The 19,948-nt window shown below is 39.9% G+C and overlaps 1 protein-coding gene across 3 annotated transcripts in view; it reads left to right on the top strand.

Moving 5' to 3' along the window:
* LOC126457328 (obscurin) overlaps positions 1-19,948 on the top strand; it is a 684,258-nt gene that overhangs the window by 486,055 nt on the left and 178,255 nt on the right. For all 3 annotated transcript variants that reach the window (XM_050093526.1, XM_050093528.1, XM_050093527.1), the window contains 4 exons: positions 3,900-4,075; positions 4,437-4,551; positions 4,708-4,998; positions 5,576-5,754. In XM_050093526.1, coding sequence (XP_049949483.1) covers positions 3,900-4,075; positions 4,437-4,551; positions 4,708-4,998; positions 5,576-5,754 — 761 coding nt within the window. The remainder of the gene's footprint in view (positions 1-3,899; positions 4,076-4,436; positions 4,552-4,707; positions 4,999-5,575; positions 5,755-19,948) is intronic.

The following is a 19,948-nucleotide window of genomic DNA, read 5'->3' as shown; positions in this document are numbered from 1 at the left end:
ATCCCAACACAACTGCTGTATAGTGTTTTCTGTAAGTCTAGCAGAATGTGGGCAAGCATTATCATTGGGTAGCATCACTTCACACAGTCTTCTTGGTCTTCATTCCTGAATTGTGTCTGCAAGATGTCTCTGTTCTTGACAATAAATTTCAGCAGTGCCTATATAAGACAACAAGTGTCTGGCACAGTTGTTAGATCGGGTACTGCTGCTACAATGGCAGGTTATCAAGATTTAAGTTAGTTTAAATGTGTTGTTATAGTCTGTGCACAAGCAATGGGACACAGCATTTCCAAGGTAGTGATGAAATGGGGATTTCCCCATACAACCATTTCATGAAAGTACCGTGAATGTCAGGAATTCAGTAAAACATAAAATCTCTGACATCGCTGTGGCCAGAGAAAGATACTGCCAGAACAGGGCCAGCGATGGCTGAAGAGAATTGTTCAATGTGATAGAAGTGCAACCCTTCTGCAAATTGTTGTGGATTTCAATGCTGGTCTCAATGTGCGAACTATTCAACAAAACATAATTTATTTGGGCTTTTGGAGCTGAAGGTCCACTTGTGTACCCTTGATGATTGCATGACACAAAGCTTTATGCCTCGCCGGGCTCGTCAACACCGACATTGGACTGTTGGTGACTGGAAACGTGTTGCCTGGTCAGACAAGTCTTGTTTCAAATTGTATTGAGTGGATGGACTTGTATGGGTACGGAGACAACCTCATGAATCTGTGGACCCTGGATGTCGGCAGATGACTGTTCGAGGTGGTGGAGGCTCTGCAGTAGTGTAGGGTGTGTGCTGTTGGAGTGGTATAGGACCCATGATATGTCTAGATACAACTCCGACAGGTGACACATACGTAGGCATCCTGTCTTATCACCTGCATCCATTCGTGTCCATTGTGCATTCTGATGGCTTGGCCAATTCCAGCAGAACAATGTGACACTCCATACATCCAGAATTGCTGCAGAGTGGCTCCAGGAACGCTCTCCTGATTTTAAATTGTTCCGCTGGCCACCAAACTCCCCAGACATTATTGAGCATATCTAGGATGCTTTGCAATGTGTGGTTCAGAAGAGATCTCCATCCCTTCACATTCTTACAGATTTATGGACAGCCCTCCAGGATTCATGGTGTCAGTTCCCTTCAGCACTACTTCAGACATTAGTTGAGTCCATGCTACACCATGTTGCGGCACTTCTGCATGCTCGCAGGGGCCCTACATGATATTAGGCAGGTGTACCAGTTTCTTTGGCTCTTCGCTATATTATCAAACAGAAGGGCAACATTTTCTGAAAAAGATTGTTGTACCTGAGGAAACCTCGATACGAGATTTTGAACCAGAACTGAAGTCTCAGTCATCACAATTTAAAAGGTCCGACTCTTTGTGCCTGAAAAAATTCCACCACCAACAATCACAGGTAAAACTGATGATGGTCTTTGGTATGACATAAATGGAGTCATAGCTGCAAATACAGTGCCCCAGAGGACATTTGTAACAGTTGCATATTACAAGCTGTTTCTGCAGAATGTTTTGTACCTGAAATTTAATCAAAGATGGCTTGACATGCTTGCAGCTAGTGATCTCATTTTGCATGATAATGCAAGAATGCATACTATCCTCCCAGTAAGAGAAACACTCAACAAATATGGATGGGAAATACTTCTCCACCCAGCATACAGTCCTGATATGAGGCCATCAGACTTTGATTCATTTCCCAAATTAAAGGAACAACCCCGAGGAAAACATTTTGATACAGTTGTTGAAGTTTCCAGTGAGGTGGCGTGAGTAAATCAGGCAACTCAGCAATGGAGTTACTTTGTCTAGAATACAGAAGTTACCAAAGCATTGGGAAGCTGTCACAAGCAAGGGAGGTAATGACAGTGGCACGTAAAGTGCCCTCCGCCACACACCGTTGGGTGGCTTGCGGAGTATCAATGTAGATGTAGATGTAGATGTAGAATGGAGATTACATTCAAGGCCTGTAAAGTATTTTGTAAAATAAATTATTTTCTTCAGTTCTGTGTTACAGTGCGCAAAACTTTTGAAATGGCCATTGTTGATGTTGGATAACAGCTTACACTTATTATTATTAATATTACTATTGTTGTTGTTGGTGGCAGCAGTAGTGGTGTTCTCATCGAATTGTTAGTGCACACCTACAGAATGCAATGTGTGCACACAACTAGCTGATTCATTTAAACTTCTGCAATTTTCCTCACCTGTAACATTAGTCATATTTTACTGAACTCTGATCTAAATTATGTTCATTGCTTCAGTTGTTTTGAGAAAGAGTTCCTTAAACTGGTAAAAATAACTTGGTTTGTGACACACAAATGGCATTGAGGAGAAAATACACTAGTGATTCAATTTTTAAAAGTATTTCATAGCCAAGGTGGAGCTGGGGAGCTCCATAGCACAATTAAGTGGAGCACTAACGTTTTTCCATCAGACTCACTAGGATAGGAAAAGTAATCTGTTAAACAGCTTTATGAAAAGCATACGGAAAATACTTCCTCCCTCCATCCACCCAGGTGGGCTTGGCATCAAATTTTCTACATTTTAATTTTTCTTTATGTGTGAAAAAATAACTTTCCCAGAATGAGAGTCATAATTGAAAAAGTAGCTTTTCACTCTTCAAAAATTATACATTTGAATAATCTGATTTTTTTTCTATTCTGCCTGTTTTTATTATCTGTTGCACAGTCCAGTAGATTTTAGAAAATATTTCTCTTACCTTTACAATTAAGCAGTACCAGTACTATATTATTTACTTAATTTGTCCAAGATCATTGTTGATTGTGGCATACTACTATCATGGCACAGTGGTAGTTTAATGATTTGTCAGTACCTTCCTCTAACCTGATTGCATAAAGTAATAACTTCATTGTTTTGACAGCTGTAATGATTGCGTATAGTATGTTGTTGACTGTTTTGATGGCTGCCATAAGCACGTATAAAATTAGTATAGTGTCTGTGAATATGGAAACAAGAGGGAAGAGAAGGAAAGTCAAGGCATTTCAGAAATGCCAAAGGATCACTAGGCTTAACAGCACCTCTCACTGGAAAACAATAGTTCTCATGCCCTCATTGCCTGATACTGCAAAAAGATTTCATGAGTGACTGAAAGATTTTGTAGATAATATAATATTTGGGGACTGTGCCACATAACACCTTCTCTTCTGTGACCTTAGCCATTGATGAAAAATATTTCACCACCAATGTTCAAGCCAACCTCTCTCAGGTCAAAGTTCACGATTTTAAGTGATTGTTGGCTCATTGTCCTACTTATTTACTGGTTGTATGAACATTAACTTGACAAAATTAATCTAAGTTAATGGATTAAGTATAAGATGTATCATATTTTATTTGAGACAAAATAGATAAAGAGGAATCAAACTTTAAAAGATTACTGAAGATGACTGAAACCTACCATCCAGCCAGCCAGCTAACTTGTTGTGGTCTTCATCAGCAATCTTTACTTGGGCAAGGTTTATGGTGTTCAACAATGTCAGGGTTTCTTTTTCATTGTTATGCAGTAAATTTCTTCAAATTTTGACTTACTTCACATTATTGTTTGCTGCCAAGTTTGTTTGCTCTGTTACACATATTCAATCAGCAGTAATAATGTATGTAATCTGCACAAAGTACCAAGATACATACTCAACTAGCTGCACAATACTTCATGTGTGTATTTACTGTGTGTTATAATGTCTTACCCAAAATGCCCTCAGGCAGGTAGAATGTAAATAGTTGCCTAATTGAATTATTATATATTCTGGCTACATATATTGTATTTTCATAAGAGAATTTGCATGAGGGTCTTCCACTTATTATCGATGTATGTTTCATTATACCATCTATAAATTTATAAAAACATACTCTGTCTTTACCTAGGTTCAAAGATGGTCAGCCTCTACATGCAGATGATCATGTGAAATTGACAGCTCTTCCTGATGGGACTGTGCGGTTACTCATTGAAGGTGTAAAGCCTACTGACTGTGGTGCTTACAAACTTGTAGCCAAAAATAAGAATGGAGAACATGCTGCATTATGTGCTGTTGCTGTTAAACGTAAGTCTCCCTCCCACCTCTGTATGTAATGACACTATGAACACTAAACTCATTTTTAGTTCGTGAGATGTACTACTACAATTTAAATCTGATTTATTATTATTTGGTTATTTAGTTTGCTTCATTTCCCTTCTTTGATACTAAAATAAATAAAAAGTAAGGCAGATATGCAACAGATGAAATTAATTAATGTTTTCTTGTGGAACATTACATCCAGTAGGCTGCAAACAGCACTACTCATCTCATAAATCTTAGTTTGGATTATATTTCAATGCTTTATTTCAGATGTTAATTTCTTTCAACCAAGAAATGTTACTGAAGTTTTGAGGTTTAGCAGTACCCCTTTGTTTATTTTTTCCAGCAAATAACCGCAAGCCTAGTTTCTCAAAGCCACTTGAAGGTGCTAAATGTGTAGTTGGTGAGCCACTGAAGCTGGAAGCTCAAGTAGCAGCATTTCCAGCACCTGAGGTTAAATGGTAAGTCTGGATTTTACTTCTTCATTAATTGCAGATATAATATTAATTTTTATATGTCTCCATTTGTAAGACTTATAGTGGATTAGAACCACAGAAATGATACGTTCAGGATGAGAAGCAGTGGGACTGTCTAATGTGAAAATATTTAATTTTTAGGTTCAAAGATGGTCAGCCAGTTCGTCCATCTCAGGCAGTTAATTTCGTGAACCAACCTGGTGGTATAATTGGATTACATATAGATTCTGCAAAACCTGAAGATGCTGGTGTTTACACTGTCAGTGTAAGTAATAGGCTTGGTGATATAACTGGCTCTGCCAAGGTTGAAGTTGAACCACGTGAGAAAAAGCCAACATTCCAAGTACCTCTGCTGCCAGCAACTGTTGTTGAAGGTTTTCCTGCTAGATTTGAAGTTAAAGTGGTTGGACATCCACCTGCTACATTGAAATGGTAAGGAATGAAGTGTGAATGTCTTTGAATATCACCATATATTTATATTTCACACTCACACAGTAACAACTAATTTGGGAACTGTTAAATATAATTCTAAAACACAGCAACTGTTAAATACAACACATTACTCTTCAATGTATAAAATTATTCATACATATTTCTGGGAATGACATTAAATTTAGATTCTTAATAGACAGTGTTGTGACACTAGAGATCTACACACATGATATACATTACACAAATGCTCATATATATTGTTGCAGGCATTGGTGTACTGTAATTATTGTACTCTTTCACCATCCTTAGAACTGAGGCAGCATTCACTTTCAATAATTCATATGTTGAATTCAGAAAAGGTTGGACCATTTAGTACTAAGCTTTATAAATATTAGACAGGTTTTCTGATCATTGCGTTATAGCCCGTCATTGTATGGGAACATGATAGACACATCTTTTTTTTCCACAAAATTTTGGTCTCAGTCTGTCATATAACCTTCAGCTGTGTATTAGGTATTATTTAAGAGGTACAGTTTAACACTGTTTCTGAAGATAATTGTTTTTGCGTGTTTTGTAGGACTCACAATGGGAAAGAATTTGTTCCTGATGGACAACATGCAAAAATAATGCAGCTGCCTGATGGAACAAGTGCTCTAATTATTGACAAAGCTAAACCAGAAGATGCTGGAGAATATGAAGTAATAGCAACGAATGAGAAAGGATCTGTCCCATCAAAAGCTCAGTTAGATGTTACTGGTATGTACTGAAGCATGTGTGTATTACATCTACATCTACATGACTACTCTGCAATTCACACTTAAGTACTTGGCAGAGGGCTCATTCTACTGCTTTGAGACTGTTTCCCTTCATTCCATTCTTGAATGGTTTGTGGAAAAAACAAACAGTTAAATCATTCCATACAAGCTTTGTTTTCTTTTCTTTTACTTTGTATTATGATGGCCTTTTCTCTGTAAGTGAGTGGGACTCGACAAAGTATTTTCGTGGTGACTAAAACTTTGTGGATAGATCTCGTCGCAACAAGAAATGCCTTTCAATTGAAAGAAAATCAGCCCTCAGTCACTATTTTTAACAAATTAACCTGGTTTCAACAATGCTAGGAGTGTCTTCCTTAGAATTTAAAACAGACACAGGTCTATATTCTATAACATGGTCACGAATTATGACTAAAAATGTATGATAGAGTATAACTACGGAATTGTTGTGAAAGACTGGCAGTACTTATATGTCATTTATAAAATAATAAACATGCATTAGTCACAAAGATATTTAAGATAAAAGAAAACTGTGTTGGCAAGCCACTAAGGGCTGCTCGTTACTTGCGTGGTGCAGTTTTTGAAACGGACTCTGAGAGTCCACCGGGACCTTTGCCTTTCACGGGCAAGTGCTCTACTGACTGAGCTACCCAAGCATGACTCACGCCCCGTCCTCACAGCTTTAATTCCGCCAGTACCTCGTCTCCTACCTTCCAAACTTCACAGAAGCTCTCCTGCGAACCAGCACTCCTGGAAGAAAGGATATTGCGGAGGCATGGCTTAGCCACAACCTGGGGGATGTTTCTAGAATGAAATTTTCACTCTACAGCAGAGTGTGCACTGATATGAAAATTCCTGGCAGATTAAAACTGTGTGCCAGACCGAGACTCGAACCTTTGCCTTTCGCGGGCAAGTGCTCTACCGACTGAGCTACCTAAGCACAACTCACGCCCCGTCCTCACAGGAGAGCTTCTGTGAAGTTTGGAAGGTAGGAGACAAGGTACTGGCGGAATGAAAACTGTGAGGATGGGGCGTGAGTCGCGCTTGGGTAGCTCAGTCGGTAGAGCACTTGCCCACGAAAGGCAAAGGTTCCAAGTTCGAGTCTCAGTCCGGCACACAGTTTTAATCTGCCAGGAAGTTTCATATCAGCGCACACTCTGCTGTAGAGTGAAAATTTCATTCTCTAAGAGTCCATTTCGCAACCTGCACCACACAAGTAATGAGCAGCCCTTAGTGGGCTTTATCTTTATCTTCTTTATCTTAAATATCTTTGTGATTAATGCCCTTTTGGTATAATTATTATTTTATAAATGACATAAGTCTTTCACGACGATTCCGTACTTATACTCTATCATTCATTTTTAGTCATAATTCTGTGACCATGTTATAGAATATAGACAAGTCCTTGTTTTAAATTCTGAGGAAGACCCTCCTAGCAGTGTCAAAACTAGGTTAATTTGTTAAAAATAGTGACCGAGGGCTGATTTTCTTTCAATTGTGGCTATTCACGGTCTCTGAACGTGCAGCCATGTACAAGATTTTGAGAAATGCCTTTGTTTTCATGATTTCCACCTCAACTTGTGTGTCATATCTGTGACACTCTCTTCCCTATTTTGTGGTAGCACAAAACAAGTTGCTCTTCTTTGCTCTTTTTCAGTGTCCCTATTGATACAGTTTGCCAAGGATCCCACACCACACAGCAGTAATCTGTAGGAGGATGGACAAGTGTAATGTAGGAAGTCTGTTTAGTAGATATTTTGCATATTCTGACAGTTCTGCCAATTAAAAGCAGTCTTTGTTTCACCTTGCCCACAATATTTTCTATGTGGTCTTTCCTGTGTACATTTCTGTTTTATCTGTACATGTTTTATAGTGAAACTGTAAAAGGAAACATAATGCTGTTCTATTTCTGTAGAAATAGCTCCTTTGACTTGTTTTAAAGAGGTTACATGCTTCAACAATATTTTGGGCCATGGTAGATAAAAACAATTATTTGGTATACTGGTAGTATACTAAATGTGAAATGAGATAGGTGGTGTTATCACTGTAGGGAACAGGTGGGAGAGAGTATATTCTTGAGTAGTACAGCATGATAGAATTTGAGTGAGGGATTGAAGGTGAGTCCTTTGAAAGGGATTTTCATTGCAGTCTGTTAAATTCTGCATTTATATGTCAACAGTGATCCTGAGTTTCATAATTATCATATAGGTTGGTTTTTACATATTTGGACATGGAATGATTTCATGAACTGTGCTGTTTGATATGTGTGGCATTTTAGTAGCTTTACAGAATTTTCTTATGTGATATTTCAATATAATAACTTCAGCAAAGGCACAAATATTGTCCATATACCAGATTTTTTTAAAAAAATCATTATGCCATCCCTTTTACTCACATCCTGTATCCAAAGGAAATTTGGCCTCATTAGTCTTTATGTACAGGATAGAGCAGAGGAAACGCATGTTTTTCACTATTGAATGACTGGGACTTGGTTTGATAAAAATAATAAAAACAATCATTAAGTGATAGATTTTTAATGCAGTTTTGAAGCAAACATATTTTAATTAGGTTCAAAAAATAATATCTTGGTTTCATTTGCCACGGCTTCACTTTCCTGATGAATGGAATTCTTTAGGTCATTGATTGTGTGAGGCTTGTTCATGTAGACTTTTGATTTTAAACATCCCCACAAAAAGAAGTCGCATATCGACAAATCAGGTGAGTGAGGGGGCCAGTAAACATCACCATATCTCGAAATAACATGTCCTGGGAACATTTGTTGAAGCACTTCCATGAATGCTCTCACCATGTGCGCTGTGGCACTGTCCTGCTGAAACCATATTTCTCTCATGTTCACTTGACGCCTCTCAAGTTCTGGACAAAGAAAGTTGTTTAACATTTTAATATAGCGTGCTGATGTCACAGTAACTGCAGTTCCTTCCTCTTCAAAAAAATAGGGTCCAGCAATCCCCATCTTTGAAATGCAGCACCACACTGTTACATTTAAACGGTGCAGAGGTCTTTGGTGTAATTCATGTGGGTTCTCCAGCACCCAGTACCGATAATTTTGAACATTGACCTAACTGTCTACATAAAAATGTGCTTCATCACTCATGAAGACGGTAGCATCTGTATCTTCTGTAAAAAATTCGTCCATTACGCGACAAAACTCTCTGCACTGCACAAAATCCCCTTCACTAAGCTGCTGGACAATCATGACCTTGTACGGGTGAAACTTAAGATCATCATATAAGATGCAGTGAAGTGAACAACGTGACATACTCAGCGCTACAGCCTGTCATCTAGCCGATCGTTTAAGACTAGCAAAAACTGCCATTCTCACTCGGTCTACGAACTGAATGGGGAAGAACTGGTAGTTTCTTTTTCATCACAGATCTAGTAGTTCTAAATGGTGCAACCCATCAGAGTACAGTATTTTGATCAAGCACTGCACTTCAACATCCAACTCTAAAATTTTGACGGAAACTACGTTGCACTGTGACTACGGAATCATTGTTTCTAAAGTACTGCTTGACAACGAACACATGATGCTATATGCTCCAACGCTCCATAGTGACTGAACTGCATTGTATGGGTAGTCTGCCAACATTAATTCTACCCCCTCTCATTGCTGCATACTATTGGTTCAAAAAACATGTGTTTCCTCTGCTTCACCCTGTACAAAGAAGTTTACCCTTATTCACACTTTGTACTTGTAGAAGACTTATTGCTGCATGCTTCATTTACAACAGCACATATTCAGTTCTATCCTATGACCTGAATCATAATAGCTTACACCATTAAAATATACGTCTTGGGATGTAACAGTCTTAGAAGCTATGATACATTAAACAAATTAATTCCAATTTGTAGTGAAAGTTCATGTTGTAATGTTGAATTTATTACATTATTCTACTTTCTGTTCTCTCATTCCACAGAGAGAAATGTGAAACAGCAAAAAGTAACCAAAGTTTTTGAGCACTGTAGCAAAATTCAACTGCTGCAACTAGCATTCATTAACAATACATGTCTGCCTTCTTCTGTACCTACATTTACATTAACTGCTAGTTCTCCATGACTGTGCAAAATATTGTGGAACCCAACAGTTAGCATCTGCTACTAAGCAGTATCATTTGAGTGGTTGTATTATGTCTTGCTACATGCATCAAGCAAATTGAGTATGTCAGGAAAACCATACAAATTCAATGTCATACAATGGAAATTGGAAATACTCATTCAATGGAAGAGTAAAGGAGAAATGTCAGTGGTAACCAAAGTACTCTTCATAACACCCTATAAGGTAGCTTATGGTGTGCAAATGTAGACAAGAGATTGGCAAACTCATACAGCTTTGGCAACAAATTGTGTGGTGATCAGTTCTTTTTGAGACCCTTTCATTTTTGCTTGCTCACAATTCCCCGTTTTTGATATAATTGTGTAATGCTGGATGAGCTTAAAAATAAAGATGAAAATCAAAAGTACTATACCTAATAATAAGAGCATACCCCAGATATGAGCTAGAGGTAGGGGAGGGGAGAGGGGGGGGGGGCACACACATTAGTTTCATGTTGAAAGACGAAACAGTTTTGAGATTTCATGACAAATGACTCTGGATACACTTGCCATTAATTAGTATCCATTACATGTTCTGCCTTTCTTCAAACTGATACTGGATTGATATGTCTGAGTGTGTGGTAGGGCATGATGTAAGTCTGGTTTCTGAAGATAATTTTTTTCTTGGGGATTGGCATCTGCAGCCTCCACCGCCCACCCCTCCCTCTTGCTGCACCCCAGGTACATTTGTGCGCTTTGACAACCACGTTTTAAAATGTTGATAAAAATTTTAGCAAAAATATTTTAAACTCAATATTTGTAAAATGTTTGTAACAATAATTCTTTCTATTGTAATGCATACTCCATTTAAAAAAGATTGTCCAATTGCTCAGTAATCCCTCCAAAGAATTACCACGTGTGCCTCATAAGCTGAGAAGTGAAATTCATGCAGGGAGCTAATTAAATAAATTTATTTAATTGCATTTTAAAATATTATTTTGTAAGAACTCTTAGAATATATGGGTACAAACGTAAACACTGACTTTGATGAATATTATTTGTCAAAGTTTTGATGGTCACATTCTACAAAATTGTATTGTCTTTACACATTTCCATTCTGAAGACATTGAACTTGCAGGTATTCTAAGTCTTTCTAGGGCCAGTTAATATGAATGTGGACAAACAAGTTTTCTTTCTTCTCGTGACAAGAGAAGATCACAATACTTCTGGAGAAACATTTCAGAAATGTACTTCTCAGTGATACCCATAGCTTTTAAATTGTAATTTTTAGGAAAGATGACACATAAGCGTTGCAAATGGCTTTTGGACAAAGCCTTCTAAAGAAAAGGCAAAACATAGAAAAACACAAATTCACACAAGAAAGCACACCTCATGCAAACATGACTGCCACCTCCGGTAGCTCGGACTGGAATGTGCTTGCTTTTGTGAATGTGTGTTTGTTTCCTTTTCTGAAGAAGGCCTTAGCCAATAGTTAAGTGTGTTACAGTCTTTTTGTTGTACCTGTCTTCAACTCAGTGTGCCATCTTTACAGTGAGTAGCAATCTATTCTTTTTCTAATGTCATTGGTATTCCAACCTGGAGTTTCCATTGTTTGAAACTTAACAATACCAGAGAAGGAAAGTTGCTACTCACCATGTAGCGGAGATGCTGAGTCGCAATAGGCACAACAAAAAGATTCACACAATTATAGCTTTCGGCCATTAAGGCCTTTGTCAGCAGCAGACACACATACACACATGCACACACACACACACACACACACACACACACACACACACTCACGCAAACACAACTTTCACACACTTCTGCAGTCTCACAGAGCTGAAACCACACTGTGAGCAGCAGCACCAGTGCATGATGGAAGTGGCGACTGGGTGGGTGTAAGGAGGAGGCTGGGGCGGGGAGGAGGAGGGATAGTATAGTGGGAGTAGCGAACAGTAAAATGTTGCAGTTTAGATGGAGGGCAGGAGAGAAGGTGCAGAGGGGGGAGGGGAAAAGTAACAGAAAGGAGAGAAATAAAAAGAAATTAAAAGACTCGGTGTGGTGGTGAAATGACGGCTGTGTAGTGCTGGAATGGGAACAGGGAGGGGGCTGGATGGGTGAGGACAGTGACTAATGAATGTTGAGGCCAGGAGGGTTACGGGAACAGGACGTATTGCAGGGAAAGTTCCCACTTGCACAATTCAGAAAAGCTGGTGTTGGTGGGAAGGATCCATATGGCACAGGCTGTGAAGCAGTCATTGAGATGAGGGATATCATGTTTGGCAGCGTCTTCAGCAACAGGGTGGCCCACTTGTTTTTTGGTCACGGTTTGTCAGTGGCCGTTCATGCGGACAGACAGCTTGTTGGTTGTCATGCCTACATAGAATGCAGCACAGTAGTTGCAGCTTAGCTTGTAAATCACATGACTGGTTTCACAGGTAGCCCTGCCTTTGATGGGATAGGTGATGTTAGTGACCAGACTGGAGTAGATGGTGGTAGGAGAATGTACGGGACAGGTCTTGCATCTAGGTCTATTACAGGGGTATGAGCCATGAGGTAAGGGATTGGGAACAGGGGTTGTGTAAAGATAGACGAGTATATTGTGTAGGTTTGGTGGATGGTGGAATACCACGGTAGGAGGAGTGGGAAGGATAGTGGGCAGGACATTTCTCATTTCAGGGCACAACGAGAGGTAATCAAAACCCTGGCGGAGAATGTAATTCAGTTGCTCCAGTCCTGGATGGTACTGAGTTATGAGGGGAATGCTCCTCTGTGGCCGGACTGTGGGACTTCAGGAGATGTTGGAAAACTGGAAAGATAAGGCACGGGAGATTTGTTTTTGTACAAGGATGGGAGGATAATTACAGTCAGTGAAGGCTTCTGTGAGACTCTCGGTATATTTTGAGAGGGACTGCTCGTCACTGCAGATGCAACGACCATTGGTGGCTAGGGTGCACGAAAGGGATTTCTTGGTATGGAATGGGTGGCAGCTGTTGAAGTGGAGGTATTGCTGGTGGTTATTAGGTTTGATATGGATGGAGGTAATGATGTAGCCATCTCTGAGGTGAAGGTCAACATCTGGGAAGGTGGCTTGTTGGGTTGGCCGGCCGATGTGACGAAGCGGTTCTAGGCGCTTTAGTCTGGAACCGCGCGACCACTATGGTCGCAGGTTCGAATCCTGCCTCAGGCATGGATGTGTGTGATGTCCTTACGTTAGTTAGGTTTAAGTAGTTCTAAGTTCTAGGGGACTGATGACCACAGAAGTTAAGTCCCATAGTGCTCAGAGCCATTTTTTGTTGGGTTGAGTAGGACCAGGTGAAGCAAATGGGGGAGAAGTTGTTGAGGTTCATCTACATCTACATTTATACTCCGCAAGCCACCCAACGGTGTGTGGCGGAGGGCACTTTACGTGCCACTGTCATTACCTCCCTTTCCTGTTCCAGTCGCGTATGGTTCGCGGGAAGAACGACTGTCTGAAAGCCTCCGTGCACACTCTAGTCTCTCTAATTTTACATTCGTGATTTCCTCGGGAGGTATAAGTAGGGGGAAGCAATATATTCGATACCTCATCCAGAAACGCACCCTCTCGAAACCTGGCGAGCAAGCTACACCGCGATGCAGAGCGCCTCTCTTGCAGAGTCTGCCACTTGAGTTTGTTAAACATCTCCGTAACGCTATCACGGTTACCAAATAACCCTGTGACGAAACGCGCCGCTCTCCTTTGGATCTTCTCTATCTCCTCTGTCAACCTGATCTGGTATGGATCCCACACTGATGAGCAATACTCAAGTATAGGTCGAACGAGTGTTTTGTAAGTCACCTCCGTTGTTGATGGACTACATTTTCTAAGGACTCTCCCAATGAATCTCAACCTGGTACCCACCTTACCAACAATTAATTTTATATGATCATTCCACTTCAAATCGTTCCGCATGCATACTCCCAGATATTTTACAGAAGTAACTGCTACCAGTGTTTGTTCCACTATCATATAATCATACAATAAAGGATCCTTCTTTCTATGTATTCGCAATACATTACATTTGTCTATGTTAAGGGTCAGTTGCCACTCCCTGCACCAAGTGCCTATCCGCTGCAGGTCTTCCTGCATTTTGCTACAATTTTCTAATGCTGCAACTTCTCTGTAGGTTCTGGGGGAATGTGAATAAGGTGTCTTCACCTTCAATCCAGATAGCAAAGATGTCATCAATGAATCAGAACCAGGTGAGGGGTTTAGGATTCTGGGCTTTTAGGAAGGATTCCTCTAGGTGGCCCATGAATAGGTTAGCATAGGATGGTGCCATGCGGGTGCCTATAGCCATACTGTGGATTTGTTTGTAGGTAATGCCTTCAAGGGAGAAGTAATTGTGGGTGAGGATATAGTTGGTCATGGAGACTGGGAAGGAGTTTGTTGGTTTGGAATCCATAGGGCGTCTGGAAAGATAGTGTTCGACAGCAGTCAGGCCATGGGCATTAGGAATGTTAATGTACAGGCAGGTGGCATCAATACTGATGAGCAGGGCTTCATGTGGTAAAGGGACAGCAACTGTGGACAGTTGGTCAAGAAAATGGTTGGTATCTTTTATATAGGAGGATAGGTTCCGGGTAATAGGTTGAAGGTGTTGGTCTATGAGAGCGGAGATTCTCTCAGTGGGGGCACAGTAACCGGCCACAATGGGGCATCCTGGGTGGTTGGTTTCATGGACTTTAGAAAGCATGTAGCAGGTGGGAGTGTGGGGAGTGGTAGGGGTAAGTAGAGAGATGAACTCAGGGGAGAGGTTCTGGGATGGGCCTAAGGATTTGAGTAGTGACCGGACATCCTGTTGGGTTACTGGAATGGGATCACTGTGGCATAGTTTGTAGATGGAAGTATCTGACAGCTGATGGGGTCTTCTGTCTCGTAATCCTTGCAGTTCAAAACAACAGTGGTGAAGCCTTTGTCAGTAGGTAGGATTATATGGTCAGGATCAGTTTTTAGATGGTGGACTGTGGATGTAAGGTTAGTTTGCATATTGGGGGATTTGGGGAATGATGTTAAGGCAAGGTTGGAGGTTAAGAAATTCTGGAAAGTTAACAGGCAGTGGTTTAGAGGCAGTGGGGATGGATCACAGTAGGATGGAGGAGTGAACTGAGTTAGGCAAGGTTCAATATTGGTCTTTGATTGAGCCTGATTGGTCGGGCATCTGGCGAATAAGTGTTTCCACTGTAGGGACCGGGAGAAGGAGAGAAGGTCTTTAACTAGTCCTGCGTGGTTGAATTTTGGAGTGGGGCAAAAGGTGAGGCCTTTGGAAAGGACTGATATTTCTGTGGGACTAGGGCTTCTGGAGGAAAGGTTCATAACAGTGTTGTGGGTCCGTTTAGGTTCTTGGTTCTGTGTGGTGTTGGGAGGGAGTTTTGGAGGGTGAGGTAAGTGTAGTAGGTCTACAAGACAGGGTTTGTCAGCTATGAGGGGGCATGGGGGAGGTTGTTGTAGAAGTGGTGGACAGTGGTACTCCAAGGTGGGAATAGGAAGTGAATAGGATGGAGAGCTTTTTGAGGTCGTTGTGCATGTTGCTCAAGTTCCTGCAGTGCAAGAGTTTCAGTGTGTGTTATGGGTTCCAGGAATTTGGGATTACATAGCAGGAGAATTTTGCGGATGGAGAGAAGGTCCTGAAAGAAGGATTGGGCTTGGTTGACATGGTTTTGAGGATTACGTTGATGAAGGCTAAGGATTGGCGGAATATGAACAGGTGGAGGTCATTGTGGAAGGAGGGGTGGCAACCAGAGATAGGTAATTTGATGGTAAGGCCATTAGGGGGGATTTCGTGAGCCAAGCAACAATGCAGGAACAGTATGTGGGACTGGGATCTGGCTAGGGATAAGGAAACTTTTCTGTATTGACGCAGATGGAAGGAGCAAGGATCCATGGTGGTGCAAAAAATGCGAAAAATTACGTAAGAAAGTAGAATTACGTCCGAAAAATTACGCAAAAATAGACCCAAATATGTGTGAAAAGTACAAAAAGGACGAAATGGATGCACAAGGGGAAAAAAACGAGATGAAATCAGAGGAAGACGACGATAGTGGAAAGCAAAAACTCACTAAAATTGGTGAGAAGTCACAAGGGTCAAAGTAGAGTTACTAATCAATAATAAATATATGTATATTACTGTGGGTAGCAGGTTTGAGGGCCGATAAGTGTAAGGGGGACGGCAGATGTGACTGGATGTCGTGATTTAGTGGGTGCAGACAGGGATAGAATGGGGAAAGTATGGGGGATGGGGAGAGGTTTGTAGGTAGAGATGTAAGATCGTGTGGTACTGGAAAAGTGCAGGAGATAACACGCAAAAATTCGGTAATTAACACAGAGAGCATGATCAGTTTGAAGGTATAGGCTTCATTATATCGGCAGGAGTATTGTGGGACCTAAGATGCTGCACTAACAATCAGTGTGGTCTTGAAGCTGTCTGCTGCGCACGGCCAAGATGGTTGATACGGTGTGGCTCATCAGTAGAGAGTGCAGTGCAGTTTGTAAGGCAACAAGAGAACCGTGGCTACTGCTGACAAAGGCCTTAATGGCCTTTTAGAAGCTGTGTTGCTTTTTGTTTCACATTGGAGTATTTCAACCCAGTAAATTTTAACATGCTGTTCATAGTAGTTGTAACATGAAATGGATCAAGCCATTAGGTCTTTTCAGGGCAGAAAATAGAATAGAGGATAATATTTCTATTTGCCTTTCAGTATTTTTCACACAACTGGCTTTATCAAAATTCAGAGTGGTGTCAAGTTTTATGCAATAATCAATTACATATACAGAAAATAGCAAGCTTATTTAAGAACTGAAAGATTTTCTTCATCAGTCAGGGAAAACATATACTTCAGTGATTAGTTTGTAGGGTTTCGTCAGTTGAATAGAATTCACTGTATTTAACACTTTCAACACTGCCCTCTTTACACTCGGAACTTGGCTGTGAACTGGCATAATTAATGGATGTCTGAAATTAGATTGCAAAGAACAGAAAAGTAATAGGAATATGGTTCTTGATTATTTGAAAGAAAAAATAAGAGCTTTACATGAATGTGAGTTTATTTTACAATATAAAATACAAATAGGTGTTATAATTAAAGAAAGAAACCACAAAAATGTCGTGAACAAAAAGTTTTACATGATCTTTCTCTTGAGTAATGCCATTATACTGAATCTAAATTTTAAAAAAAAATATCACTGGGATGTCTAACTGCAGGTACCTGAATAGAGTATTTTAATAGTTCAGATGTAGTTTGCCTTTGTGTGAAAACCCTGGAAACACTGTGGGACGCAAAGGCTAACGCCACAGTCCTTGCACCACCATCTATTTTTCTTCCTTATGTGCTTACCCATCTTTTTCTTCCCCCTGTCTGAACATACTTAGCAATACCTAGTAGTATTCACCTTGTTTTCGCAGTGGGTGGGACCTTCTCTGTAAGGGCCTTGCAAATGTCCTCTCAATTTGTGAGGATGAAGCGGCTTGTTGCTGAAAAATATTTCCACCCTTCTCAGCCAATTTCTTCCCCACTTTGTGAATAAAGTCTACTAGGGATACATTCTTCCTAGTCTTCTCTTTACATAAAATAAAACTGTTGACAGTTGACATAATAAACAAATGGAAAATCAGCTTTTTTCGCCACTTCAAAGTTTTTCGGGCAAACAGATAATAGCTGGAGAACTGATCTCGTCTGTCAACCCCAGCTTTATTTTTATTGTAATCAATAATAATGTCTGGCTTTACAATTTCTGCTGTTCCACCTTTGGCCCGCACTTGAATACTAGTGCTGGTAGACTTATGCTTTGTGGAAAGACAAAAAACATCTCGTTTTGACTTCGACTTCACTGCCAGAGATGGTGTTTCCTTTGAAGAACTATCTGACCTTTTTTTTAGTTTTAGTGTTTTGAATATTCGCGGCAAACCTTTCCTGTTTTTCATTACAGTTCCCACTCCAAGAGTTTTATTTTCCCACAACATGACCAAAAGACATCCATATAAATGCAATGTCCTTTGCCGAAGTACTGTGAACACAACCTTTTTGCAAGGCCCTGTATACTATTGCCAACATTCCCTGCAGAACATGTATATACATCACGGTTCAACATATAACCAGTTGATGAATCGCAGGCAGCATAAAATTTTATCCCATATTTATTGGGTTTGTTTTTCATGTATGCTCTGAAGCGAATTCTACCAGGGTAGCATTCATTTCACGTTAAGTGAGGAGAGCCCTGTGTCATAGTGACGTGGGCACACGTCATGATGTTTCACGAGATGTCCGATCGACTGTTGTGTGCCTTTTCGATATGCATTGCTATTTGTTTGTGTTAAGACATAGGCAAACTGAAACACACAACTGTTTCGAAACAAATGAGACAGTACGATATAATGTTTCGAAACAGTGAAACAGTTTGTGTTTCATAATTGTATAGGCCTACACATTATATCATATTGGGTGTCTACTGTATAAATATTGTCTCATAAACACAAATGAGGTGCGAGAGCGCCAATCATAATGCAGAAAGTATGAAAATTTCACTTAGGTGTCTTGGCAGTTCCGTATTTTCTGCAACAGATGCGCTGTTTTCGTGTCATGTGACTTTCATATTTCCCAATTGGCTGAGGTCAGAGTTTGTATGTTTGACATAACAGATTTTGCCAAACAAGTTTCCCTGTATTCTAGTGCTAATTTTGATAGGTTTTATGAGTGGTGATCTGTATGTGCTCTTGAAAAGGTATATCATGGGATACAATTTATTGAGATAGCATTCTGGGAGGCGAGGTGCTGAATTAACATTTGTGAGTGTGGCCCTCACACTTTTCTTACTCACTGATAAATTTTCCATTGTGTTCGGTATGTTTCCCTGAAGTATAAAATCCAGACTAAAATTTAAAGCAATTCACACGGCGTACTGCCTTTGTGATACCTATATCATGGCAGATCTGGCTCTACACCACTTACAATACTTGTTACGGAAGTTTGTTCGTTGTTGACTTGCCTGAGAATCACCTAGAGGATAGGTCCACTTGCTAGATCCAAATACTGAGACGTCTGGCACCTTTAAGCACCAGGTACCCACTGCATCTTTAACCAAATATATGGTACAACACCCAAAGTTTCCTTGAACCTTCTCAGCTTCAGTCACACTTTTCCCATTAAAAAACTTCCGATTTTTTTGTAATATGGACGAATGTGATAATGTGCAGAGGCATTAAGAATTTTCTTAGAAGCATATGAATGTCAGTCATACACCTAATAGGAAAATTTATGAGTAACTGCACATTTGTTTATCAATACACAAAGGAAGAAGTTCCTTTTAAAGAAAGTTTGTGTCCAAAGAGTACTTGTGAATGATTCTTGTACTATGTGATGTTTCATATGTGATGGTGGCATACTGTGTTTATTCTCAATAGACATGGCATACATTTTGTGGGTGTATGGCATGATTACTGTAGCTACTTCCATACTGAGTGAAAGTCATACAAAAAGTAGCTAAAAATGACACAGTACTCACTGCTTTCAGATGCTTAAAATGCTGATGAATGAGACTTACTTGTCGTTTTTTTCACAATATACAGCTTACAAAGAAAAATAATAATGTATGTTGTAAAAGGTCAGTACATTATGATCAACAGGAAACATTTATTTCTGGAGAGCAAAATTTTCTTAGTTGATTTACAACATGAAGACAAAATTAAATGGAACTAGATGGTATAATATTTCCACCAACATCGGAACCACCACAATTTTTCAGTTTAATGTTTCTGCCCACATGAATTGTGTACATTCATTGGCTTTTCTAAAAATACGGAACACTTTACTTTCTCCCTATTTCACGTTTTTATCCACATGATTTACTTACGATTAATCGGATTTTTGAAAATGACTAGACACTTTTCTTAACTTTCGTTGTGGTTATGATTCCTTCATTCAGATATTCGTTGTGTTCATGAAACACAATAAAATTCCAGTTTATTTGGATTGCAGCTTAATAATTAATTATTTCACGTTTCTGTCCACACGATTTATGTACGATTCATCGGATTAAAAAAAAAGTTTTTTTTACGTTATGGTTCCTTCCTTCAGACATTCGTTATGTTCATGAAACACACACG

The sequence above is a fragment of the Schistocerca serialis genome, chromosome 2 (genome assembly GCF_023864345.2).
Source record: "Schistocerca serialis cubense isolate TAMUIC-IGC-003099 chromosome 2, iqSchSeri2.2, whole genome shotgun sequence".
In the NCBI taxonomy this organism is placed as follows: domain Eukaryota; kingdom Metazoa; phylum Arthropoda; class Insecta; order Orthoptera; family Acrididae; genus Schistocerca; species Schistocerca serialis.
This window is presented reverse-complemented; position numbering and strand designations above follow the sequence as displayed.